The following is a 27156-nucleotide window of genomic DNA, read 5'->3' on the forward strand; positions in this document are numbered from 1 at the left end:
TCTAGTTTGGAATACATACTCCATTTTGAAGACTGTTTCCAGGGATGCAGTGGTTATCTAGTGTGGCTTTTATTTTATTTTTTTATTCCATTTGAGATTAATAATTAGCTTTATTTTGAGCTCCCTCCTTCCAAATATCACTCTGTAGCTAATATCATTCTGCCATTTAGAAGAAATAATACAATCCTGCAAAAAGGTCTCCAAGTAGCTATGTTTTAGCCTTTGTGTTAAAAACCAACCATTGTTTTCTCTCTGTGCTAGTTGTATGAACATTTTGCCCTTTACCCGTCTGTGCTGCCTTTCTGAAGATGCTTTGGCTCTTCGGGAAACCATGAGGCATTGATCTGAAATATTGACAAGGACATCTGCAGAGCTTAAGGTTTCCAGAAAGGGGGGATGTGTGTGGTTTGCAGCTTAGACGCAGTTCTAGTCATTTTTAACCTCAATCATGTGATTTTCAGTGAGCGTTTAAACAGCAGCTTTCTAACAAATCTTCTAGTTCATTAAAGGAGGAAACAGACCTAGCGTGCAACCAGCTTAGCGCGGTCCAGAGGCTGAGGTGGGGTTTTAGTTCTTTGCCAAAGGAGCGAGCCTGTGTGCTCAAAGGAACATGAGCTGCTAATGTAGGCACTTTTTTTTTTTTTTTTTTTTTACCTAGCTTTCCATCTTTCTTTCTCTGACATGTTCAGCAATTGCCCATGTGCAGTAAATCGATTCTCATCTATACAGGAACATACTTCTATAAATGAATTGCTGTTTCATATCTAGTCTAGTTCAGCTTCTTTGGAAGTACTGTGGTTGAGAGGTAGGGTTGGAGAGGAGGGAGGCATAGAGAATGGAGTAGGCTTGGGGAGACCTGTAATTGAAGTATTAACCTGGGCTCAGTTCTTTGCACAGTATATTTATCCTACAGTTTTAGGACGAGGAGCTACCATCCAGGAGAGAATGTCCACTGGCTTGTATTTATTTAGAGTTACAGTCATGAACCAGTACAATTCCCAAAGAAATGCTCATGCTTGGTAACACTGATGGTGCTGGCAGGCAGGCAGAGGTAAATGAAAGGCACCATTCACTCTTGCCAAATGGAAAAGAATAAAATCAATAGGGAGAGATGCTGTTCTGCTTCTGCAACAAAATGACCAGCAATGGTAAGTTACAAGTAAGGCAAGGATGTCCCTTTTAGGAGTACCAGTGCAGGACAAGAAGAGAAGGTGAGGGTTTCCTACAGAAACTAGTGCTTTAGGAAAAATCCCCTAAAATATGTTGGTTGCAATATGCAAAAGCCTGACAGAAGCACCAGCAAGTTTTTGCTGTATCACAGCCTAGTTAAATAGCACGACATTGGTACGCTTCTCTTGCAGGCACATACACTGCTCCAAACAGATCTATATCTCATACTTAGAGATGAAACAACCTCATTGAAATTCCAAGGTTCCCCTCAGAGCGTTTCAAGGGATATAGAACCATTTTATCTTCTAAAGTAGCGTGAGAGGCAAGGCCTCTTCTTTTTGGGGGGAGAGAGAGAGGGCGGTAGCATTAGCTCTGTAAATGTGCAGGGCCGTCTTTGAGAGCAGCTGCGTGTGGCTGTCCTGGAGTCCAGAGATCTGCACAGCAGACCTTCTGCAGTGTCTGCTTCCTCCACCCCCTTCCTATTTGAACAGCAACAGAGAATTATGAAACTGGCAGACGCATCTTTTTTCTATTTCCCAATTGTTTTCTGGCATTGGCTTCTTGCCATTTTTGTTCCATGATGTGTGGTGTGTTTGTAAAAAGGCTTCCCTGTTTGAGTGCTGTCCCCAGCAAAAAACAAACAAACCTGAATTATATTGTTGGGATTAGATTTAAAATATTCATAACATGAATATCCTTCATACAGGCATTACAATTTAATGTGAACCACCAACCAATCTCCCCACCACCACATCTGGAAGTACTGAATGCTGGTGAGTGAGTGGGTGGATGTTTCCAGAGACAGAGGGCTTGCATTAGTCCAGAGGTATGGTCTGTTAAGATGTGTTGCAACGTTGGTGCACCAGGAATTGTCCGTAGCTAGATTTGAGTAGGTATTGTCCCTGATTGTACTTGAACTTGGCTGGTGCATATCCTGTGTTTATGTGTGGAAAAGGTGTTTGAGGATGGGGGGAGAGGAGAGAAGCCGTGAAATGGAATATGGTGCTTCTAAAAGATGCCCCTTGAAAACTGAATTCTTCTGTTTACTCCAGAAAATGGCACAACTTAACACTGATGACCATGTGTATTTTTAGCTCCATCCCTATTAAGTCCTTGCCCTCACTATTTGAGAGCTGCAGTCAATGTGGCCAATTAATACCAGTTGTGCTGGGGGAGGGAGGGCACTGGACTCTGACCCACCAAGCTCATTTAAAATCTGAGGATAACAACTTCTAATCACTGTGGACCTTGAACAAAACCAAACTGATGAGCTGTGGTAGGAAACAGGGTCCATAGTCCCTTTTATTCCCAGTCCTAGACACCTTCCAGGCCCGTACCTTTAGGCTTATGACATTTGTCATTTGTAATATTGTCTGTTTGTACTTAAGAAACTGTCACTTATCTACTAGTGAAGTTTCTACATTTTCAAAAGTTGTTCTGTGTACTGCAGTACCCAAGGGAATAGAGGGGGGACAACCAATCAGAATAATTGCACAAGAACTAGGGAGAGGGGGAATATTTTTCCAAAGATACCAGAGCAAATGGCCCAGGCACTTTCATGTCCACGCAGGCGAGAAAACCTTCTTTTGATTGCTGGAGCTTAGTGGTCTCAACATTAGGTTAGAATCATCCAGACTTCCTGGAACTGCTTGTTCCAATCCCATTGGGCTTGACCGCGCTTTTCATCCAGAGATAGACGGCTTCCACACAGCTTGCTCTTTGTATGTCTTCTGTGCATGGACATGAAAGATCTCGTGGCAGTTGCTTTGGCATCCTTGGCAAAATATGTCCTATCTCCTTCATTTTTGTGCAATTATTCTGACGGGTTGCCTCTCTCCACCTGAAAATGTAGAGCATTTCTAAGTGTGTTTAGTTTGTGAAAGGCTTTGAGGGTCTTTAGGGATGAGCAGTACTCCATAAATGTCACATACCTTGTTTGTTAAAATACATGTGGATTATATGTATTTTATGTAGCTCAAAATACAAGAGACTGGGAAGCTCTAGAGAATAGAACCGGCTTCCTCTTATTTCTGACTTTCAATCTAGATTCTCATATGTGGGTGTAGCAGTCCCTCGCTCTCGAGTGGTGAGGGAGGCCACTCCACCTCACTACAGGCAAATCAATAGTTAAGGGTAAGATTATGTCACGGAAGTCACAGATTCCAGAGACCTCCATGACATTTTCTGCTTCAGCCTCGGGGCAGCAGGTCGGGAGCTGTCAGCCGCCGTAGGGGGACCCCCACACCTCTCAGCCACTGTAGAGGGACCAAGAACTTTGAGCTGCTGGTGACACAGCTCCCAGCTGCAGTGGGGGGCCCCTGCGGCTCCCAACGGCTGGTGCCGGAGCTGTGGGCCACCATGATCTGGCGGGGGGAACCCACAGCTCCAAGCCGCCACGGGTGGCAGGTGCTAGACAACCTTCCACCCCCCATTAGGGCTTGGGCTCTCATCCCCCATCAGTCTCATTTTGTCACTGTTATTTTTAGTAAAAGCCAGGGACAGGTCATGGACTTCCCTGAATTTTTGTTTATTGCCTGTAACCTGTCCTTGGCCTTTCCTAAAAATAACCATGATGAAATCTTAACCTTGTCAGTAGTCTGTTGGGGAAGCTCTGGCCTTCTGCGCAGGGCAAAGCACAAACAATCTTTAGCCCACAGCCTCCTGGCTCTGGCAGACAGCAATTAACAGTCTGGGAGGGAGCTCTAGCCCTCTGGGAGGGACAGAGCACAGTCTTTAGTGCAGGCCTCTTGGCCTAGATTGAGTTTGAAGCCACCCAGGTGACAGATGTCAGCAGAAGGGGTAGGGGGACCCGGTCCCACCCAAGCCCATCAGTGACAGGCAGTCCCGCCACTGGGTCAGCAGGGAAACCACGGAACCATGCTGCATCACTTCCTGGCAGCCCAACCCGGTCAAGGTCTGGTTCCCCTTGGCTACTTCCTACCCCACTTAGAGCCCCGCTCGCTGGAGCACCAACAACTGCCTCATTGCCTCGCAGTTGGGTAGTGGACACTTGAGTCCCTCATCAGGGTCTTCTGTCTCCTCCAACAGCCGGGCGCAGCTCCATTCGGGTGCTAGTCCGGGATCCTGTAGAGGTCTCTGCTTGCTGGAAGAGAGGTCTGCTCCCTCCTATGGTCCAGCCCAGCTAAGCTTCACAGCTCTCCTTTTATACTTTCTGTTCTGCCCCCGGACTTCCGGTGAGATGGGTAGGGCAGATTTAGCTCCGCTCACCAGGGGGAGTGTATCAATCCCTCACTCTTCAGTTTGGAGGGAGGCCACTCTGCCTCACTATAGTGGGATACCAATGGAACTCAGGCATGTTCAGTGCACACGGTGAACAAGTGTGTTTTTCTTGAGCAACTTTACTTTATGTAAATGTGGGCACCCTTGAGTTTGCCTCCAGGAGAGTAGAATCTAAACACAAGCTTTTTGTGGTGGAAATACACCAATATCGAGGCCTATAATGTTCAGGTGGCTCAAAATAAGAAGCACAAATCCATAACATTCTGATAGCTCTCAGAGTCTCAGCTTTCCTTAAGGAAAAAACAGATGGCACTTGTGTAAGCTGATGTAATATCTTTCTATTAAAATCGTGTTCAGCTAGCAAGCCCTGCTTGTGATAAGCAGTCAGTGCCAGGAATGAGGAAAATGAGAAGTATGCAGATCAGGAGTATAGGAGGAAAGGCAGTGCACCTGCAGGAACACTGGCTCAAGAAAGAAACCACAGTTGCAAAACAAACATCTTTTAGTCAGTCCTTTCTGCCATGATTCTGTAAATGCAACTTGATTTATGGAAATTCTTTTCTTAGGAGATTATAAAACATATGGATGCCCCTATGTACATACAGGTATGTCTGAGAAACTACACGAGGCTGGCCTTGAGCTATCACTTGGCTTGCCAGGGTATACAGAATAGCTGCAACTCAGAGTTCCATGATACACTGTGGGTTGAATCTCTGATATCCCTTCATTCATTCTTATGTATTCCACACCAGATGGAGGACAAAGAATTCTCAGTAACCTCTGTGAGTTATCGTGAAGTGTTCTTCCATCTTGAAAACGTGAGTTAACAACCACCCCAAACATCAGAATAACAATGCTACAGTTAATACTCTCAAGAGAAGTCATACAGCTGCTAATAAATGTCTATTTCTGCATCTTAGTGCAAGGATCCTAGTACTGTAGTTTAGCAGCCTTATGTCTGTGCGTCAGCGCACCTCTCCCTCCAACCTTGCCTGTTTCACCCCCTTTCTTCTGATCTTAGCTTGTGTCCAGGAAGTGGCAGTAAGGGAGCTCTACTGCTGGCAGCCTGCCCTAGCTTGCTCTCCTGCAAACCAGGAGTCTTGCTATTAAAACCATTGAGATTTCTGAAACTGAACCAAACAAAAACCCAGTGTTCTACCAATAGGAGTCATCAAAGTGAATACAAGGCTGAGTTCATTCTCAGGGCTCTGCTACTCATCAGCCACTTGAGCTGCATTTCCTCCGCTTGTTGTCAGCAGAGCCCTCAAGTGAGTTGCAGACTTGGATTCACTCTGGGGACGGTGAGGATCCAGTCCACAGGTCACTGAATTTTATGTTACAAAATAAAGAAAGATGGGTGTTCTTAGCCCCAATGATTATTTTAAATGAACACAGACTCTCCAGTGGCAATCAGTCTTAAGAAGTGGATTTCTTATCTGACTGGTTTTCATACCTTGTTCCTTAACTCTAGACTCAGTAACTGAGAAATTATATAATATCATGTTGCATGTATATAGAACCTTTACTTAGAATCATAGAATTGCAGGGCTGGAAGGGACCTTGAGTGGTCTTCTAGTCCAGTCCCCTGGACTCATGGCAGGACTAAGTGTTATCTAGACCATCCCTGACAGGTGTTTGTCTAACCTGCTCTTAGAAACCTCCAACCATGGAGATTCCACAACCTCCGCAGGCAAATTTACTCCAGTGCTTAACCACCCTGACAGGAAGTTTTCCTAATGTCCAACTTAAGCCTCCCTTGCTGCAATTTAAGTCCATTGCTGCTTGTCCTATCCTCAAAGATTAAAGAGAACAATTTTTTCTCTCTCCTCCTTGTAACAATCTTTTTTGTACTTGAAAACTGTTCTCATGTCCCCCCTCAGTCTTCTCTTCTCCAGACTAAACAAGCCCAGTTTTTTTTTTCAATCTTCCTTCATAGGTCATGTTTTCTAGCCTTTTAATCATTTTTGTTGCTCTTCTCTGGACTTTCTCCAATTTGTCCACATCTTTCCTGAAATGTGGCACCTAGAACTGAACATAGGACTCCAGTTGAGGCCTAATCAGCGCGGATTAGAGCAGAAAAATTACATCTCATGTCTGTCTTACAACACTCCTGCTAATGCAGGGGTGGGCAAACTTTTGGCCCGAGGGCCACATTGGAGTTGCAAAACTGGATGGAGGGCCGGGTAGGGAAGGCTGTCCCTCCCCAAATAGTGTGGCCGCCGTCCCCTATCCGCCCCCTCCCACTTTCTGCCCTTTGACTGCCCCCCTCAGAACCTCTGACCCATCCAACCCCCCGCTCCCTGTCCCCTAACTGCCCCCTCCCAGGACCCCCCGCCTCAACCGCCCCCTGGGACCCCACACCCTATCCAACCCTCCTGTCCCCCTTAGGAAGATCAAGTATCAAACTAGTTCTCTTATACAATTAAAGCATGATTCCATTTTGGAGTATGGAAGAGACCCACACAGTGCTAAAGCCTTGGACTCTTGAAGGCTTTAGTTCAATTTTGTTAACATCCTGGTCCGTTCCTTTAACCTTACTGAGGGGGTTGTAATCAGGTCCTCTGGCATGACAAAAGATGTGGCGCAGATGGACCCCAAGCTGTCCCAGCCTTCCTGTAATAGTCATGCTATGCTGAAGATTTCCTCACAGCAACTGATTCTGTTCTTGGACCACAAAGCAGAGAACCAACTGTAACAAAAGGGAATTTTGTAACTGGCCAGTCGCGAGCCACTCAGTGATGTCCAAAAATGTAGCAGTATCATCCAGCTGCAACTGCATGTGGATAATTGAGGTGACAGGATTGTGAGAAAATTGGATGCTCAAGAAATCATATGGGCAAAACCGTGGCCCGTCATTTGAAGGGGTGCTATAAGAGCTCTTTATTTTAAGCTGTGGTGTACATTGTGAGAGTGGTCCTGTCTGGATTTTTCTGGGCATTGTTGTACATGGTTGGAGGTTTCCAGCTGTGACACTAAACTGATGCCCACTGCACGTGTGTTAGGATAGAAAATAACAATCAAACCTTTGTGTGGATTTTTTGTGGTTAAATTTAACTGGTTGTCAAGAATTGCTATTGCAATAAGTTACCATGACAGAGCTATCTAGGAGCCTTATTCTTCTCAATTTATGTAAAGTTTTTAACATGACTTTGATTGTGTTCCTTAAGTCCTTTGTGCATAGCAAGGTACGCAAAGTAGCGTGGCAATCTGAGCTTCTCTCTCTCGTTTCAGTGTGTCTCCGTTTTGTAAAATGCCCAATAACTAGTGTAAGACTTGAATTAAACCTCAACGTGGTGAGGAAATGACTGAAGTACGAATAACGATTTCCACATACTATACATAATAAGACATGCGTGGTTGATAGGCTCTTTAGAAAGTGCTGTTAAGGTCCTGGACCCTTCCTTTCACTTTATTGAGGGGATGTCTGTTGTAATCAGGTCTTCATGTAATCGCAAAGATTAAGAATAAGATATTATAGCATAATGGATACTGAAGAAATAGATCTGGGGGGAGGGATAGCTCAGTGGTTTGAGCATTGGCCTGCTAAACCCAGGGTTGTAAGTTCAATCCTTGAGGCGGCCACTTAGGGATCTGGGGCAAAAATCAGTACTTGGTCCTGCTAGTGAAGGCAGGGGGCTGGACTCGATGACCTTTCAGGGTCCCTTCCAGCTCTATGAGATAGGTATATATCTCCATATATCTATGCATTGTTGGAGAATAAAGGTGCCTCTAAGTTTCCAGTTGTTCTGAAAGTGGCAATTGGGGGGGCGCCTAAATAACTTGGCTGACTTGAGTTTCCATGGGATGTTAATTATAAAAGCATCAGGCAGAGTGTGTGTGTAAGGGGGTAGGAGTGCAAAGAGTGGGAGAGGAAAGGTCACCTTGGAGGGATGGGGAGTGGTCTGGAGAATAGGAGAAAGGAAGACACATGAGGCCAGAGAGAGGCAGTCTGAGAAGGAATAGGGGAGTCCCTGCCAGGGTTTCGGTCACAGAGCAATTCTCCTATAGAATCGTAGAAATGTCAGGCTGGAAGGGACCTTGAGAGGCCATCGAGCCCAGCCCCCTGTGTTAGGGCAGGACCAAGTAAACCTTGACCGTAACTGGCAGGTGTCTGTCCAACCAGTTCTTAAAAACCTCCAACGATGGGGATTCCACACCCTCCCTGGGAAGCCTGGTCCAGAGCTGAACTACCCTTAGAGTTAGAAAGCTTTTCCTAATATCTAACCTCAATCTCCCTTGCTGCAAATTAAGACCATTATTTCTTGTCCTACCTTCAGTGGCCATGGAGAACAATTGATCACTGTCCTCTTTATAACAGCCATAACTTATTTGGAGACTGTTATCAGAGCCCTTCTCAGTCTTCTTTTCTCAAGAATAAACAGGCCCAGTTCTCAACATTTCCTAATAGATCAGGTTTTTGAAACCTTTTATCATTTTTGTTTGTTTTGTTGCTCTCTGGGCTCTCTCCAATTTGTCCACATATTTCCTAAAATGTGGCTCCCTGAATTGGACACAGTACCCCAGCTGAGGCCTCACCAGTGTCGAGTAGAGTGGGACAATTCCCTCCTGTGTCTTACATACAACACTGATGTTAATACAGCCTGGAATGATATTAGCCTTTTTTGCAGTTGCATCACGTTGACTCATATTCAGTTTGTGATCCACTATAATCCCAGATCCTTTTCAGCAGTACTACCACCTAGCCAGTTATTCCCCAGTTTGTAGTTGTGCTTTTACTTTTTCCTTCCTAAGTGTAGTACCTTGCACTATATTGAATGAAATCTTGTTGATTTCAGACCAGTTCTTGAATTTGTTATACATTTAAAAAGAAAACCTAAGGAACCAGGCAAAAATACTTTAAAAATGGAGTTGAAAGCTTGGTAACCTACAGTTAAGGTCACTCAAACAGCCTTAACGGAACCCCCTAACTGTTACTTTCAGAACAACTGGAAACTTAGAGACACCTTTATTCTCTAAAAATGCATAGATTCATTCAATCAGTATCCATTATGCTAGAATATCTTATTCTTAATCTTTGTGATTACATGCTGTAATATTATTCAAACCAAACTAAACTGCACCTGTGTTTACATTGCTTAGCTCAGAGCACTCCTGCCTTCCTATACCCTTACACAACTATAGAAAAAGACGGACTTTCCACTTCCTGAATCTAACCAGAGCATAGAAAGGACAATAATTATTCTCCGTTCCCCAAGAATAACTATATAATCAATTATACATGTACCTTTCGCTAGATCTAGTTCATCCACAGATACAAACCTCCTACTCCCCGTTCTTTACATTATGGGATAGACAAGATAAAGTAAAGATGAAGTGTGGGGAGGAAGAATCACGGTTGTTATTGGCAACACCTGTATAAAACTCACACTACATGTAATGCACATTTGACACTCCAAGGTTTGGGGTTTGTAAGTAGAACCTCAGGTGTAGTTTTCCAGGCTTTCAAAAATTTAATATTTTTTTAATTGTTATTTCCGTACAAGGTTAATGTTGTTTCTGATCAGCCTTAACTGCAGCTTCACCAGACTTTGTGCCTGGAAAGAAATGATTCAAGCTCTGTTTCAAAGTTTAATGTTTAACAGGACATTTGCACAGTTATTCATATTTGTCTTTAAAAACAATATTTACTAATCAAAACACATGTATAGAAACTGTTGGCAGCCCATTCTTTCTATGTACAGTATATATTATGCACATGAAAATATCCTAAGACCTCTCATCATCTCATGTATTCACAGGTAACCAGTGTAAGAGCCAGCACAGCTGTGTCTGTAAAAGGAAGAGATGTAAAAAATACTGTGGATAAATATGCATTATTGGCAGATGAACTCTAGGTACAAAAGAGATTTCCCTTATATAAAAAAGCACATTGTTATCATACTGGGTGGCGGTGAGAAATCAGAGTAGTGCTTTCGGAGAGCCCAGCTGGATACGTTTCTGCCAATCCTAAATAAGTCTGTCATCGCTGTAGCAGCAAGGATGACAGGGAGCCCAATTTTGTCTTAAGGGGAGGCCTTTGTAATTCTGAGTGTCCCATACTATTGCATGCCCTCCCCTCCAATCCATAACAACAACTGGGCCTCATCAAAGGTAAATGTTGTTTTAAAATGAGGAGGGACAGGGAACACTTGTTTCATAATAGTGCATTTTTGGAAGTACAGTTAATTTTTTCCTTTTTGGCTCCATCCCATTTTGAGGTCACCCATCGAGATGTTGGGATTGATTGTGCAGCTCTGGATTTGACACGGCTTGGGGAAAATAAAAATTCTGTGGGCTGGCTTGTGCCTCCAATAGAGGAGAGAGGATGGTGTCTCCCCATGGAAACTAGCCTCATTTTGTAGTGGAGTTCGGATTTGTTAGTGGAGGACTCCATAGGCAAATACCCAGATCTGTTCCTTATAAGGCCACCAAATGTTTCAATTTCTGCAGGGTTCCCTCCGGGTCTGCTGGCTGCAGAATAGCATGACAGTGTACTAGGCGGGGGCAGGGAGAGATGCTTGCCAAACAGTTGGCAACATCTTAACCGTTCTGACCTCCTATAAATCGGGTTGTGTCGTGGAGGAAGGCGCTGCAGTCCTTGGAGCAGATGATGCCAAACAGCAGGCGATGAGAGAAGCGAATGGATACAGAAATGCTGTTTGCTGCTACACGTTTTGTTATTTTAGTGGGTGGTGGTAAAAGTTTGAAAAGCATTGTGTTCATTTCTGTGGAGAAAGAGCAGAGGGGACTAAAATAACTCTGCTTATACACAGGGGCCTGAGGGATATTTCTTAGTCTCATAGCCAGCTTTACTGATATCTGTTGCCCGTAATAGGGTTTCATGACCCAGCAGTCAGCTGTAATTTACAGGCCTGCTATGTCTTAGGAAGTTTTACACCTCCCCCTTACCCTCTTTCCCTGGGGGATGCATTGAAACCTCTAGATAAAAATAATTTGCAAATGTCTATGGGAACCAGGTTGAAAAGGCTGGTACGCACTTGTTTGCGCCTGGGTTGGTGGAGTCCAGTAGCTTGGCTGCCTGCCACATGTAAACAGTTTCTTTTGTTGTTCTGGAAATGTGTTAGGGATTTTATTACGTTGTGCTCGCTTGGTCTCCCACTTCCTTATTGTGTGACAGAAGTGTAATCATCTGGTTCAAGGAGCTTAGTTAATTGTTTACAAAATAGAAATGTTGACGATTGTCTCCTGGTAGGGAAGTAAAGTTTAAAGCAGTGTAGTAGAACGGGTGGTTTGTCCAGTTTTCAGATTAGGAGGGATTGGAGCCAAATTGTATGTAATACTAACATCCCTCCCCTGATCCTGCTTGCATGCATGTGTCAGCAACGGCCTTCACTCCTTTTATCTTGGGGGTAGCTCTTACAAATTGGGCATTTGTACCGCCCCTCTGACTTCTATTAACTGTGCTTAAAAATGAAATGAGGATTGCAAGCATTATTGGTAATTGTTGTGCAAATGTAATACTCCCTCCAAGCTGTTAAATAGGCCAGTGCTCTGTTTACATGAAGAGGCAGCCAGCTTTCCAAGTGTAATGAGTCAGCGAGATGAACAGAAGGGGTATGGAATTAATCTGGCACCCGTCTAGCCTTTTCTCAGTTAAACAGGTTTTCCAGGCTCCACGTGAGTAGGTATATACCCTGGTTACAAACAGACACAATGACAGCCAGTGTGGACAGATTTTTTCAAGAATAAATTGATTGTACACATGACCATAAAACCTAATTTTAGTGAAGCATTTGAAATGCAATCCTAAATTGGACGTGGTTTGTAATTTGACATAGTCTGTGTTACAGGGCACAATGTCACTGCCCTGATCCCATGCATGCCGGTTCATGCATTAATATAACTACAGCAAGTAAAGCTGTTCTGTGTGCCGTGTGGTTTAATATCCCATGTAGACTAAAACTGAATTTCCATCTTTGATACCAAGTGCTTTGAATCTCCGTTGCTTAGATGTTCATACTGTTGTTGAAGTGCATATGCTCGAATGACTCCTTGTGACCCCATGCAAGCACTGGAGTAGCGGAGCTCTACTCATGTCTCACTCATCACCTCCAGCGTCCCCCCGCCCACAAACACTCATATGTGTTTCCTTTGCCTTGTTAGTGGGACTCAGCTCAAGTTCGGGTTATAACTAGGACTAATGGGATGAGATTAAGAAAGGAATACGTAGGCTGGGCAAATCAGAGAAAACTCTCCACTGCTGAGATTTGGGAGGTTGAAAATAACGTACCAGTGGAAGCGGTGAGACAAGGTGGGGGAGGTAATGGCTTTTACTGGACCAGCTTCTGTTGGTGAGAGAGACAAGCTTCCACACTTACACTGAGCTTTGCCTCAGGTGGAAATGGTGACAACTTTGATACCAGACAGAACACAGAGAATAGTCTGTAGAGAACAATCCTGCGTGTCCTGGGGACCTAAGAAGTGCCTGGAATCACTGCAGCTGGTCATGTGTGCATGGTTTTCTCCACTTCACGAAGGCTCAACATCTTTTTTTTTTTTTAACATGAAAGTTTATATTCTGCCTAATCTGTGTGGACCAAATCAGTAATGCTGGTCTGTCATAGTACCAAGGACGGCTCAGTCTTGACCCTGGGTTTTATGAATCCCAACAGTTACTCTTCCCAACTTATAATGCCCAGTGAAAGCCAGCTCACCTTTTTAAGATGCTGCTTCTAGTCATTTTTTGTCTGCATTTTGATATGAGCTCCCATGTTCACCGTGGGCTTCATGCCCTTGCAGTGCTATGTAGTGGGACTATAGAGACATCCACTGTTGGACGGTCATGCTACTCTGAAAATCATGGTGACGTTTTTTTGGTGTATTTCACTTTAATGTTAATAGTAATCTCAGTTTGCCTGTGCTTTGATGTTACCAATCTGCTGGATTCCTCCCCACTCATCACTGGCCCTGGAAAGGATGAGAGAGGCTTTTCAGCCTCCTTTGCATGTTCTGCTCCCCAGTTTCCCCGCAGAGTGGGAGGTGTCATTCCATCTACCTCCATTTTAGAAAGAAGCAGTGAAATGTCCTTACTGTGCATCTCTGGAATCCGGCATAGCTGAGCTTCCCTACACAACTACCCTCACTTGGGGCTGGGAGCAGGGCCGGCTCCAGGCACCAGTGTTGGAAGCTGGTGCTTGGGGCGGCCAATTGAAAGAGGCGTCAGTCTGTCCGGTATCGGGGCGGCGCCTCCGGGTCTTCGGCGGGAAATCGGCGGCGGGTCCCTCATTCCCTCTCTTCCTCTTTGAGCTGCCGCCAAATTGCCGCTGAAGAGAGGGAGGACCCGCTGCCGAAGAAGCAGTGCACTTGAGCTGCCGCCGAAGTGCCGCCCCTCGTCCTTTTTTTTATTTTTGGCTGCTTGGGGCGGCAGAAAAGCTGGAGCCGGCCCTGGCTGGGAGCCACAGCTAAGGAGACCTCTGGTGCCCTTTTCCATTTCCTACATATGGATAATTTCTCCATAGCCACCTGTGTTAAGAGCAGAAACTAACATGGCTGCTTTGAAGAAAGCCATGTTTTGTTAACTGATGTGTCTCAGCATTATCTATGGATAGATAGCATTTGGTTGGTTAACTTCTACTGTTGTAGGGCTACGAAAGGGGCATGGAGCGTTTTTATAAGTTTGAAAAACAGCTCTGAAAAGCCTGTGGTAGGGTTTATAGTTTACAGACATGTTTACAAATGAAGAGCTTTCCATAGAATTTTTCTGAAGTAAATGTCATATTGTTATTTCTATTACAGTAGTACTCAGGACAAGAGCCCCCTGGCGCTACAGACACAGCACAAAAAGACAGCCCCTGCCCCAAAGAGCTTCCAGTCTAAGTATTAGACAAGAGATGGACAAACAGGGGAGTACAAGGGAATGATGAGACAATCTTGGTCAGCATGACAGGCGGTGGGTGGTCTTAGCACACCACCAGCCTAAATACTGCCAAGTTTTTTTTGTAGGCTTCTTGGCAGAGGAGAGTTTTACGGAGAGATTCGGAGAGGAGGAGTTCGTTTTGCAGATGTTGAGCATGAGGTGCAGGCAGCATAGGAGAAAACATGAATGTGATTGTTTGAAAATTTAACAAGGAGGCGATGGAGGCTAGCACCATGAGCCAGTTAGAGGCAGAAGTCGAACTTTTGATACTGAATGAGATCTGATAGGTCGGGTGGGAATAGGTAGTGAAGGGCCTTGAGAGCGAAGACAGGTAGCTTACGTATGATATGATAGAGAAGAGGGAGCCTGTGAACGGATGCAAAGAGTGGAGTGACCTGGTCAAAGCGATGGGCTAGGAAGATGATCTTTGCAGCAGAATATAATGCTGGTCAGAGGTGCTGAATTGGTGGCTCATTGTCCAGACACAAAATAGAACAGAAGCCATGAATCTGCATGAAGTTAGCTGGTGGGTTTCAGTCCCACTCCTTGGAACTAAACACCCTCCTGATTCAAACCATTTCAAGTTGTGGGCCTTAAAAGCTGTGGCTTTTTAGGCACCCAAAAAATTGGTATGAGGTTTTGCTTTCCCCCATCTCAGTTCTGTTCTCTTGCCTGTCCCCACCCACAAAATTCCCAGACTGGGGATGGCGTTCTGGAATTACTCTGTTCCTGGACAATTTCCTGCAATTGTACCTTTAAAAAAAAATAACCAAAAGTTAATGGGTGCAATGTGTTATGCCATCAGGTGGCAATTAGCCGGTGGAAGATTTTTCAAATGACCCCCATTTGTCGTTTTAGCCTAAGTACAATAAGACTTTTGCTTTCGGACTCAATTTGGGTCGCTAGTCTGAAGTATACAGTTGTGCTGACGCTTTTTAGCCTCTAACCTCAGGAGAGGAGATATTTTTGTTCCCCAAAAAGGCCTTGCCTGTCCTGGCTCCAGACCACATTTCTGGTCTTGGTTACAACACATACTTCTGTGTATTTCAGATGTCAGTTGTCTTTTCAGCTCTGTAACCAGGCAACACATGGCACAGGCAACAGAGCTCTTTGTTATTCTCCTGAATTGGGCCTTACCTAGGCCCAGGCACAATGGCAATGCTGAGACTGAAAGGGCTTGGCTTGGGGCGGCTTCTCTGAAAACCTTGCAGGGAACATTGTACCTTGTGTTCGCATCCTCTGGTTTTCTCTAGAGATGAGAAGCAGGCCAATACAAAAGGCACATTTTGTAAGTGGACTTTGTAATTCACCACATGTTAATTGCTTTATGTATTAGTCTCTTGAATACCAGAAAAATTCATAGGACTGATGATAGACTCCATAGGCACAAATAGTTACCTAAGTGCCAAAAATACCTATACATAGTGTGACGGGTTGGATCACAGAAACCCCCTTGGGAGCTGCCACCTGATGTGCAAAGACTACCCCTGCTCCTGTCTTCCCTGCCAGCTCAGGACTCCAGCACCCTGTCTTGTTGAGACAGACACTCCTGTCTGCTCCAACACAGACCCAGGGTCTGAATCACTTGCCCCAAAGCTGCAAGTTTACCTGAAAACAGCTTACAGTAGTGTGCTTGTCTTTAGCACTCAGATGCCCAACTCCCAATGGGGTCTAAACCCAAATAAATCCGTTTTACCCTGCATAAAGCTTATGCAGGGCAAACTCATAAATTGTTCACCCTCTATAACACTGATAGAGAGATATGCACAGCTGTTTGCTCCCCCAGGTATTAATACATACTCTGAGTAAATTACTAAATAAAAAGTGATTTTATTAAATACAGACAGTAAGATTTAAGTGGTTCCAAGTAGTAACAGACAGAACAAAGTAAGTCACCAAGCAAAATAAACTAAAATGTGCAAATCTGCCTAATCAAACTGAATACAGATAATCTCACTCTCAGAGATGCTTCAGTAAGTTTTTTCTCAGACTGGACACCTTCCAGGCCTGGGCACAATTTTTTCCCCTGGTACAGCTCTTGTTCCAGCTCAGGTGATAGCTAGGGGATTCTTCATGATGGCTCCTCTCTCCCCTTTGTTCTCTTCCACCCCTTTATATATCTTTTGCATAAGGCGGGAACCCTTTGTCCCTCTGGGTTTCCACTCCCCCTCACTGGAAAAGCACCAGGTTAAAGATGGATTCCAGTTCAGGTGACATGATCACATGTCACTGCAAGGCTTCATTGCCCACTTGCCAGCACACACACATACAGGAAGACTAACAGGTAAGCACAGCCATCTGCAGACAAGTTATGTTTTATATTTCTAGTTTTAGATACAAGAGTGGTACATTTCTACAAATAGGATGATCACACTCAGTAGATTATGAGCTTTGTAATGATACCTTACAAGAGACCTTTTGCACGAAGCATATCCCAGTTGCATTATATTCACTTATTATCAAATCTTTATAAAACTATCCCAGTTACATTATATTCACTTATCATGTTTTTATAAAACCATATAGACTGCACAACGTCACACATAGGACCCACCTTTACAAGCCCTGGGGCATTAATTTACTGTGGTTTAGGCTACGCCCTACGTGGGAATTAAGATCAGTTCTGTAGACAAAAAGTAAGGGTATCACTTTCCATTTGAGTCTAGCCCATCACGATGCCGATCCCTGGTGCCTCCAAGATCAATTACATTAAGCAGTCTCTCAGAAGCAGCCCAGAACTTAGAATGCAGGTGGCACTTTGCTCCCTTACGAATTGCATCTGGGGCCTATGGCAGATTGGCCCCACCTTGAGTGGGATGCGTGGATGCTTGTACCTGTTTTGGCAGCGCAGCAGTTATCCTGTATTTTCTCTTTTGTAATGATCTTTATAAAATCTCTGATTCTTCTCTCTAAACAGACGGTTGATGACGAGGCGATGGCAGCATAAATGAAGATCAAGTAAGGAAGGCAGAACGATGCCCAAGGGTGGGTGTTCTAGAACACCACAGTCAGACGATTTCTCTCTCCGCAACGACATGGTGGAGAAACAAACGGGGAAAAAGGTAGCGTGCTGTTTTTTTCATATTCACCTGACTTTAGAGAGGGCAGGTTCACCGTGAGAGGCCAGGACTGGGCAGCGTCCAGCCATTTATAAGCCACTCCAGTATTTGCTGTGCTAAGAGATTGCCCAACACCCTGTATCAGCAAATGGTGTTGAATCTGAATCAGACAATATTTGTACAGTGGTGACATGCCAACTGATAAGGACTAGCTTACAATGTGCTTCCCTTTGGCCCATTGTTCCCAGAGTCTGTAATACCTATTGCGAGGTCCTGGAGCTGAATGGTAGTGACTTGAGACAGTGCTGTAGGTGACACTTTGGATGGGTGTTCAATAAAATGATTGTGAATTTTAAAGTTTTCTATCTAAACCATTGCAGGGATAAATAACTGCTGTGAAATCAGAAGTACTGTCTGAATGTCTGTAAGGGAGGAACTTATCTCTTTGTGCATACTGTTCTTGGTCCCACAAATGCAGTATCCATGTAAGAATCTCAGCTGTGCTGAGCACACATGGAAGTCTGATACGCTCTAATTAATGGTTGACCAGGTGTGAGTATTTCAGTAGCTCTGCTGAAAATATTGCTGTTTGGATTTTAATTAAGGCTTGTGAGGTTTGATCTGTGCTAAGAATTGCAGATGAGGTTACTGAAATGAAATGGGAGTTTAAGGATGCTTTTTCTTTTCTATTACACCCCCAACATAAATTCTGCTCATTTTGCCCCATACCTGAGCTCCATCCCCTGCCCTCCAGTTTTTTGATGGTCCTTAGCAGTGTCCCACTGGATTACAATAAAGTCTATAGGCAGCTTCTATGGTTGAGAAATTGTGTATAGAAAGCCGTTTTTAATTAAAATTAAAAACCTATGTGTATTGAAAACTGTTAATCTGCTATAGACACAGATATTTCCCAGTCTCCTTCTATCCCCTGACTCAGTTTGTCCCAGCATTTCCTACCTCTGAAGCTGTTTGAACTTCTCCTGCCTGATATGTGAATCAGAGTTTCATTAGCAAACCAAGATGTTGCCTCTTGTTCTCCCATCCTCTGTCTTTCCTTTTCTCACTAACTTTCCCTCCACATTTCCATGTTGCTGGTCTTCTTTCTTCACGTCTTTTCCTCTCCCTTCCCTGATCCCTCTCCCTCGCTGGGGCTTCCATAGTATTGTTTCTGATGCATTTATAAGAGTGACTTGCACTTTCCAGCAGTGTGCTCTCCCTTCCATAGTAACTGCAGCGTTTGGAGCAGCGCTAATGCTATTTAATCCATCTAGACTGTGATTATCACTGTAGTGTCTGAACGCCAGCTCTCCTCTTCCCACTCAATATTAGAACACGGGCTGCAGGATTGCAGGGGGAGCTGCAGAATGGGATCTAGCAAAGACACTGCTCAATTGCAGAAGTTTTGCAGCATTCCAGTAGCAAGGAGATACTGCCCTCTGCCAGCTTCTGTTCTACCTCCAGATGACTGCTTGCTCGGAGTTCATAGGTTCTCCAGGGCTGATCATTACCTTGGTTCCTAGCACAGCCTTACGCTGTTGCCTTCTTTACAATTGACAACATGCACTGGAAGTTTGTGAATGTTGAATAGTTATATTGACCATTCAGCCCAGAAAGGATTTTGGGGTTGTCACCTGCAGTGGCAAGAGGAGAAAGGCAGAGAAGATGACCAACTACAGCATTTTTAGGTGGGAGTCAAATATCAAATGGATTGGTAGCATCTGCCCAGTTCCCTTTCTCTTGCTCTGCATGTGCATAGTTGAATCTGTTTGCATGCAGGGCACCTTCTAGGACACAACAAGGTGCTTATGTGGAAGACGGCAAAAATTGGGCACAGTAGTCTTGAATGTGGAGAAATGGCTGCAAAGTGCTACTGTGGGGTGTCCAGTGAATATATCAGAATTCACCCTCACTTCTTCCTGGCAAATGAGGCTGGAAGCCAGTAGTGCTGACTGCACTGGACTATGAAGCTGAGGTTTTGTCAGGGCCGTGTATGGAGTAGGTGCATCAAAGGGCACAGGGAACAGTTATAATGCGCTTCAGCCTCCATTTTATTGCACCCGGAAGTTTAAAGAAAAGGCTGCATTCAGTTACCTGCTGTGGAGTCATTTGACTGATATTACGAATAGGAATGCTGGGAACTGTAGCTTAGTTTCTTGTGGCTGAGTAACGAGGACATTGTTTCTACACTGCCCATCAAAAGCCTCAATGCAGGCCTTGTGGGACAACATTATTTAGTGGGGACAGAGAGTACAGTCTCTCAGCTTGCTTAATTCTGGTCTTCTCAACCTGTGAAGAAATTTGAAGACTATTGTCCACTAGGGACTGAGCTGAGGTCCAAGTTAAGCAAATCATCACTTTCTAGTTAACTCTGTAAGGGTGGAACATCAACTTAGGGTACAAGCAGTTGGGGGTTAGACTTTCTGCTTCCAGAGATTGTTGTGGGTATACTTCAGGGAGGTGGCAACTTCTAATTTATCTTGTATTTGTCAACAATTTCAAATGCCTCAGCCTAGAACTCCTCCTGCTCTGTCTAGGAGGGTAGCTGAGGTGTCTTAAGGTGCCTTCATTGGTCAGTGCCTCCTGGATAAACTAAGTCACATGAAGGGACTGGCTGGGCACTAGATACACTTGATAATTAATTGAAATATAATTTCAATATAATCATGATTGAAATATAAAATGGCAAAACAGTAACTTTATTACCATTTAAAATCTTTTCTCCTCAGTGTGACCTTAACATGAACAGTTGTTTTACCATTAAACTAACAGCCTTTAAATTGTTACATTTTGAGACACCAACGCTAAACAAAATGTAGAGTGCATAGCGTGTTCAGACATTTGTTACTGGCTAGACTGTCCCATGGGCTGAATGCCTCCGTAACTAGCTACAGGTTCTGTGCTGCAGGATATTAGAGCCTGACTCCAGCTGCCCTCTTTACATCAGGCTGTTGCTATGTTCAAGCCGCATAAACCTGTTCCCTTTTAGTTGCAGTGCTAATTGAGAAGTGGGAGAGCTAGGCCCCCCCAGCTCTCATCTCTATCCTTCAGCCCGGACCATTTATTAGCTTCTGATATCTCTGTTGTTCTGCTGCAGCCAGGGGAATGAGTTAGCTTAAAGACCAGTTCTCTAACTGGAAGATGAGGGTCATCAAACCAGAGGCAATGCCTAGAGGGGCATGGGGGGGGGGGTGAAGTCCCCCCTCCTTCCCGTGTCTCCCCCTCACCCCCCAAGATTTCTGCGAGTGCCCTTGCAGGGATTGGTGTGCTCGGCCTGCTGGGTGGGTGCATGTGTCTCTCTCATCTCCCTGGCAACCAGGACGGAAATGCTTCTCACACCGGGTGAAGATGGCCGCTCTGGGTCACGCTCTCTGTGCAGCACAGCGGCTGTCAGCACAAGAGCCTGGCTGGGGAGGCAGCAGTGGCCTGCCCCCTCCACTCCCCGCCCAGGCCTGGCTGGCGGGAAGAGCGCGGTGGCTCCGGGCTGAGTGTGGGGGGGGTGTCGCTGGGAAAGGCTCCAGGAGCAGGTTCCCTGGCCTCTGCTCAGCCAGAGGTAGGGGCATTGCCCGCACCCCTTCACTTGTCTGTGAGAGCATGAGTCTCCCTGGGCCCGGTCCAGAGGCACATGCTCCCCATTTCTGTCGCCCCAGCCTTCCAGGAGCCAGTGGATTGGCTGCCCTAGCCCAGGAGGTGGGGCCGGAAGGTTCCTCCCAGAGGCGACACGTGGGGTGATGACATGCCCCCATTTAAATTGTTCTCCCTCCCCCCGTCAGCAGGCATGAGTCGTCTCTGCGTCAAAGCCTGGTGGTCAGGATGTATTTGAAAACTTTGCCCCCTCTGTTGTCTTCCTCTGTGATGGAAGAATGTAAGGGAACTAGGAGACATGTTAACATGACAGCCTGTGCTCTTAGTACACCCCAGCCAATCATTGCCCAGGTGTTTGTAGGCTTCCTGGCAAAGAAAAGTTTTAAGGAGAGATTTGAAGGAGGATGAGTTAGTTTTGCAGACATTTACGCAAATGCAGTGTAGCATGGGAGAGAGCGTGAAGGTGGTTGTTTGAAAATGTAACAAGTGGGTGATGGAGGCTGCTATCATGGGCTTGATTGGAGGCAGGAGTCAACCTTTCGATACTGGATGAGAGGTGATAAAGTGAGGATAGGCCATGAAAGTGAAAACAGGCAGCTTCTGTTTGATACCATAGAGAAGAGTGAGCCAGTGGAGGGATGCAAGAGAGGAATTACATGGTCAAAGCAATCAGATAGGAAGATGATCTTTGCAGCAGCATTATACATGGATATGAGCAGTAGAAGATTGTGTTTGTCAAGGTCAGAGAGAAGGATGTTCTAGTAATCAAGGTGCAAGATGATGAGCCTGGATGAGCATTTTACCTGTGTGGATAGGAAAAGCTATATCTTAGAGATGTTATTGAGAAAGAATCTGCAAGACATAGGCTTTGTTTACACTGCAAGTGCTACAATGGTATTTCTGTTGTTGTAAATTTACCCCCTTGAGAGGCAGTAGCTAGGTCAATAGAATTGTTCCATCAATCTGGCAGTGACTGTGGGGCACTGGTTGGCTTAACTACATCTCTCGAGGTGTGAAGTTGTCAAATCCCTGAGTGCCATTGCTAGACTGACCTAAGTTTTAGGTGTAGACCAGACCTTAGACACAGCCTGGATGTGACAGTTCCTCACGTAGTCTTTACAGATCCCCATTCCAGACTTCCTGCTTCAAAGCGGGGTAGATCAAAGTGCATTAGGGAACTTTCAGTGCACAACAGCAGGATCCACACAGGCAGTTAGGGCGAGGTAGATTTACACCCCAGGTTCCTGGGCACTAACAATTTGTATAGATTAAGGTCTGAGGCTGCATTAGAGGAACGGCCATGTTTTCCATAGATTTATAGATTTTAAGACTAGAAGAGACCATTGCGATCATCTGGTTTGACTTCCTGCATAACACAGGCTATAGGACTATCCTTGATTAATTCCTGCTTCGAGTCCAATAGCTGAGCATGAAGTAGAGCCTCTTTTTAAGAAAAACATCCGATCTCCATTTAAAAAGTGCCAGTGATGGGGAATTCTACCACAACCACTCCATTCCACAGGCCATGGTGAGAGTGCACCAGTTTGCTCCACAGTGACCTTCACAACCAATTTAGGCCACAGCAGAGATGGCCTTTGAAAGGAGTCTCTTCAGACTTAGCTGGAAGAAAGGTCACTGTCACCCAGCCACAAGTGGGTAAGGACTGGAAAGCAGTGGTTGGAGGGGAGAAACTGGGGACATGTGAGACTAACTAAGTGATCTCCTCTTAGCTGTGAGGTAAAGTTTTCTAAGTCTCTTCGGTGCTCTTGAAGCCTAAGTCCCATTTTCAAAAGAGACTTTGCCTCCTATATGACAAAGTCCCGTTGACGTTTAATGAGACATTGATACCTAAGCAGCTATGTCACTTTTAAGAATGCGACTTGGGCTTCTAAGTTTCTTAGGTGCTTTTGAAAATTTTACTTGTGTTCACTAGCGCTGCAGCAAATAGCATGTTTTTTTTTAAAACAGCCATTCTGTTTCCACATGTGCTTTTGTGCTTGTATTTTGTCCCTGGAAAAGAAAGAAGCATGGTCTTATTGTTACCGCTTTCGACTGGGACTCGGGAGCTAGACTCAGTTCTCAGCTATGCCAGTATATTCCGTGTGTCCTTGGGCAAGTCACCTACTCCCTCTGTCCCCATTTGTAAAAGGTTCCCCCTTCCTCCCACCATCTGCCTTGCTTGTCTATTTAGATTGTAGACAGGGGCTGTCTGGCTATGTGTGAGTAGAGTGCCTTGCGCAATGGGCCCCAATCTTGGTTGGGGCCTCTAGGCACTACCACAATACAAATAACAACTATCCTGATATGAATTGGATTGAGTATTGTCATTCCAAACATGTGGCTAAACATCCTTTGTCAAGGCATTTGCTCTTTGTTTTTATTTTTTGTGATACAGGAGACCCCTTTCCCTCCCTGAATTGATGTGTTGGTGCAGTTCAGAAAAGACTTGGTGTGGCCAGTCCAGTTTGTAAATGTTGTTTTTGTTCATCATTGCTTATTTGTCTTTAGTGTTGCAATCTGAAATACTATCGATCCAGTTTGGAGCACAAATGGCTTTGGGGATTTCCATCGTCTGGTAATGCAAATCTTTGCATAAGAGATTGGAAAGTGGGTCAGTTTTGTGAACTATACAGTGAAAGTGCAACTTTAGTGCAGTTCTAAGTAGTGCATGAGTGGTGGTGTCAATAGTTCAGGGTGTGCTTGTACCCAAATCCAAGAACTCACTTATCAGTGTACTGTATTAATTTGTAAGCAAGGCATCATTGACTAGTTTAGACCATAAATTTTGAATAGGGGAATGTTTTGAATATTTTCACAAGAGTAATTTTCAGATTAATTTGCCATGTTGTCGTTTGAAAACGTGAGTATGAAATTAGGTTTCTAAAGTATCAATTTAAAATGGTTATTTATTTAAACTAACATAAGGACAACAACAGAGCTTTGAAGTGATGATGCAAGTCCAGCAACACTGTCAGCTTGCATTTTCTACTAGGTTTCACTGGCAGGAAGAGTACTTTCCCGGCATCAGAGAGCACTATGGGTTTTCTCCCACTGAAATCTATTTTAAGATTTCAGACAATGAAAGAATCCTATATTTTGTATGAAGATCAGTTGGCCCCTTGTTGCTAGCATTCTAAAGCTCTCAACAGGGAACTCTAATGCCTTTTGCATAAGTGCTTTGTATGTAGGAAATCTCAACTTCCAGTGTCAAGGGTTTAACCAGTTCTCTGGCCCATAACTCAAGGTGTAGGAAAAGGTTATTTGTAGCCTCTTTATGCATAAAGGAAAATTATCTGCATTTCCCTGCCTAGTCTGTGAAAGTATGAAATGTACAAACTGCTGCTGCCCAGGAGTGAGTGAGCCACAAAGGTGTCATCTTAAAAATGTCAGTTACAAGTGGTGTTTCTTGTCCCTCCCGCCGCAGGTATACATCTTACTGAGAAGTGATACCACTCCAAACTGGCAGCTTGGGACCCTGACTAGGGGACTAGAAACCAGCTTCCAACCTGCTTTCAGAGAAGTCAGAAGTGCTGCAGGTTTCTGATTTGTGCTAAGAAAAGAAATTGAACTCACTTGGCTTGCGCCATCATTTCTACATTGAGCAGTTGCGACACAACACTCAAGTTGTGCCTTAAGAATTAAGCAGTAGGAGAAGAGAAACTTGCATGCAGCCTTTTCTATTTTTATGAGATTGTCCTGAACCCTAGCAAATGAGGGCATGTGGATGTCTGAAATGGTTGGGCCGAAGAATGAATATAAATGTTTCTAAATAGTGTTTTCCAGGGGATGTCAGCAGGCCTTCATTCTGAGACTCACTTACATGTAAAGAAGATGCCCGGTTAGCCCATTATAGCACTGCTGTGTTAGTATTTGAGCTGCCGTGTCAACGTGGGTGTCTCTGGAGAGTGAAAAGGGCAAACTGCCCTCCTTGTAATAAAACTGCAGACCTGGGGTTGCTCACTGTGCTTTTGGATTGTTGATTTGAATGGATTACTAAGGAATAATCTAGTAGCTCTGGTTGTGACCTGGTGCTTGCCAGTCATGCCTGGCTGTATCTTTTCCTCCCTCCCCCCATGACAGATGAACTAATACCTGTTTCTGACCGTGTGAGGCTCCTGATCTGTTCAGCATAGTAGCTGGCACAAAACGTGGCATCATTTGTTGTTGCAAACTATTTTTATCCACGAGTCAGAAAATAAGACAAAAGTATTTCCAAGCCGAACATTTAAACAAAATGGTCATGTATTTATTTTGGCTGCTCTGAATTTTTTTCTGGCACCCTGATAACTTCTGCAATGAAGAAAAGCTCTCTGTTTCTTATCTTGAACAAGACTCTCCTTTTTCTAGTTCCAAATGTTAAGTAATACACTCCCTCTTCTGAAGGTTTGTTACTGGCTCCATCTAACCACAAAAGCAGAGGCAGTCTTTGGTACAGCAAGAGATCATGCTGGAGAGCTGTTAGATGTGGGTCATGGAGCTTAATTAAAAAAAAAAAATCCTTGGCTCCTAAATCCATTTTGTAAGGTCCTAATATTGTGGTTGGAACATATATCACAGAGGCCTAGCATTTTTAATGCAGCTTTAATATTGCATGCCACTAGGATGGTGAAACTGGCGACAACTTAGGAACAAGTAAATAAAATGAGCTGATTGGAGTAAACAGTTTTTCTAAGCTGCGTGTTGAGCCTGTGCCCGATAAAACTAAAACTGAGAAGGAGGAAGGAGCAATGTCCACACAGTGACAACATAGTCTTATGACTGTGCTGGCACAATAAGCTGTTTGCCAGGATCTTACGAGTCTGATACAAACAGCATGACTGGTGGTGGAGGGAGGGGTTGGCAAGGGAATTTCTGTTAGATTCATTTGTCTGGGTTTCTTGCAGTTATCTTGCATTCATTAAAATATTAAGACTATTTTAGTTAGTAGATTTTTAAAAGTAAGGCTAAACAAGATTTAAGGTCTAGCTTTTGATAACAGCTAGACACATAAGTTTGTTAATAAATTGACAATTTGGCTTTGCTTTGAAAGCAATGCTGCAGATTTAAAATTTATTACACTAGATTTGAATAAACCAGTTTCTCAAATCGAAAGGAAAGGTAATTTACACATAGATCTTAAACAGCCATATGTTTCCCTTCATACTGAAGTACCGACATATAGCCTTGTACCAGCTTGGGGTATGTTTACCCAGCAGCTGAGAGAGTGCTTCGCACTGCGGGTGAACAGACATGCACTAGCTCTGCTCAAGCTAGTGCACTTACAGTAGTTATGTGGCATGGTAACACAGGCAGCGGTTTGGGCTAGCTGCCTGAATCCAGTCCTGCCTGACCCTTTGGGTACATCCTGGGGCAGCTACTATGAGCCACTACCCGTGCTACTGCGGCCACACTGCTATGTTTTGTGCACTCACTCGGGCAGAACTTGCATGCATCCATCTATCCGCACGGACGCGCCACGCTGCTGTGTAGACATATGCTTAAATCCTTCCTCAAACCTATTTTCTTCTGACTGCTCCACTATTAATTGCTACTCCAGTGTCATCTGCTCCCACCTGACAGCTTAAAAAAAGCCCCAAGCCCCGTAATATCTCAACACCACAACAAATAAGCAAGGAACACACAAGGCAATCATTGGTTTGCTTCCCTTGGAAACCAGTGCTTCCCCCAGCAGCTGTCTTCCCTTCCCTGCATGTGTGAGAGATATAATCCCCTAACAAAAACGTTGTACACTTTGAGTTAAGATTGCTGGATTACAGAACCCAAGAAGCCAGGAATTAAGAAGTTAAATCATTCAACCACTCATCTATACTCCACTCCACTCAGCTCTTCTTGATGTCATCTACACCACAGCACAACCCACATAACCACACCCTCATCCTGATCAGCAAGCAGCCACCCTTGAACTCCGACTGTCTTTATTCGGGTGTGTAGTTCAATGATTAATATAGGGTTTGTACGTTGTATGTAGTTCTGTGTGTGGTTTTGAAATGGCACGTGTAAGTAAATGAGGAATGTTGGCAGACTGCACATGGCGGCTGAGACCCCAGAGAGGCGGGCTGGTCAAATGGGAATATGGGGGAGGAATGCGGGTGGCAAGCTGGGATGTGGTGAGTGAACAGGGCTTTCAGGGGGTGGCGTGAGGAGAGCTGCGCTGAGCTTTGGGAGAGGACGTTTCATAGCAGAAATGTGCAGACACCTGGGGGAGAAGAGGCAGTCTGAGGTCTCAGC

The 27156-nt window shown here is 44.6% G+C and overlaps 1 protein-coding gene across 4 annotated transcripts in view; it reads left to right on the forward strand.

Moving 5' to 3' along the window:
* ANKRD11 (ankyrin repeat domain 11) overlaps positions 1-27156 on the forward strand; it is a 217959-nt gene that overhangs the window by 141473 nt on the left and 49330 nt on the right. For all 4 annotated transcript variants that reach the window (XM_034788311.1, XM_034788312.1, XM_034788309.1 and 1 more), the window contains one exon: positions 17205-17349. In XM_034788311.1, coding sequence (XP_034644202.1) covers positions 17263-17349 — 87 coding nt within the window. In that variant the 5' untranslated portion in view covers positions 17205-17262. The remainder of the gene's footprint in view (positions 1-17204; positions 17350-27156) is intronic.

The sequence above is a fragment of the Trachemys scripta genome, chromosome 13 (genome assembly GCF_013100865.1).
Source record: "Trachemys scripta elegans isolate TJP31775 chromosome 13, CAS_Tse_1.0, whole genome shotgun sequence".
Lineage (NCBI taxonomy): Eukaryota > Metazoa > Chordata > Testudines > Emydidae > Trachemys > Trachemys scripta.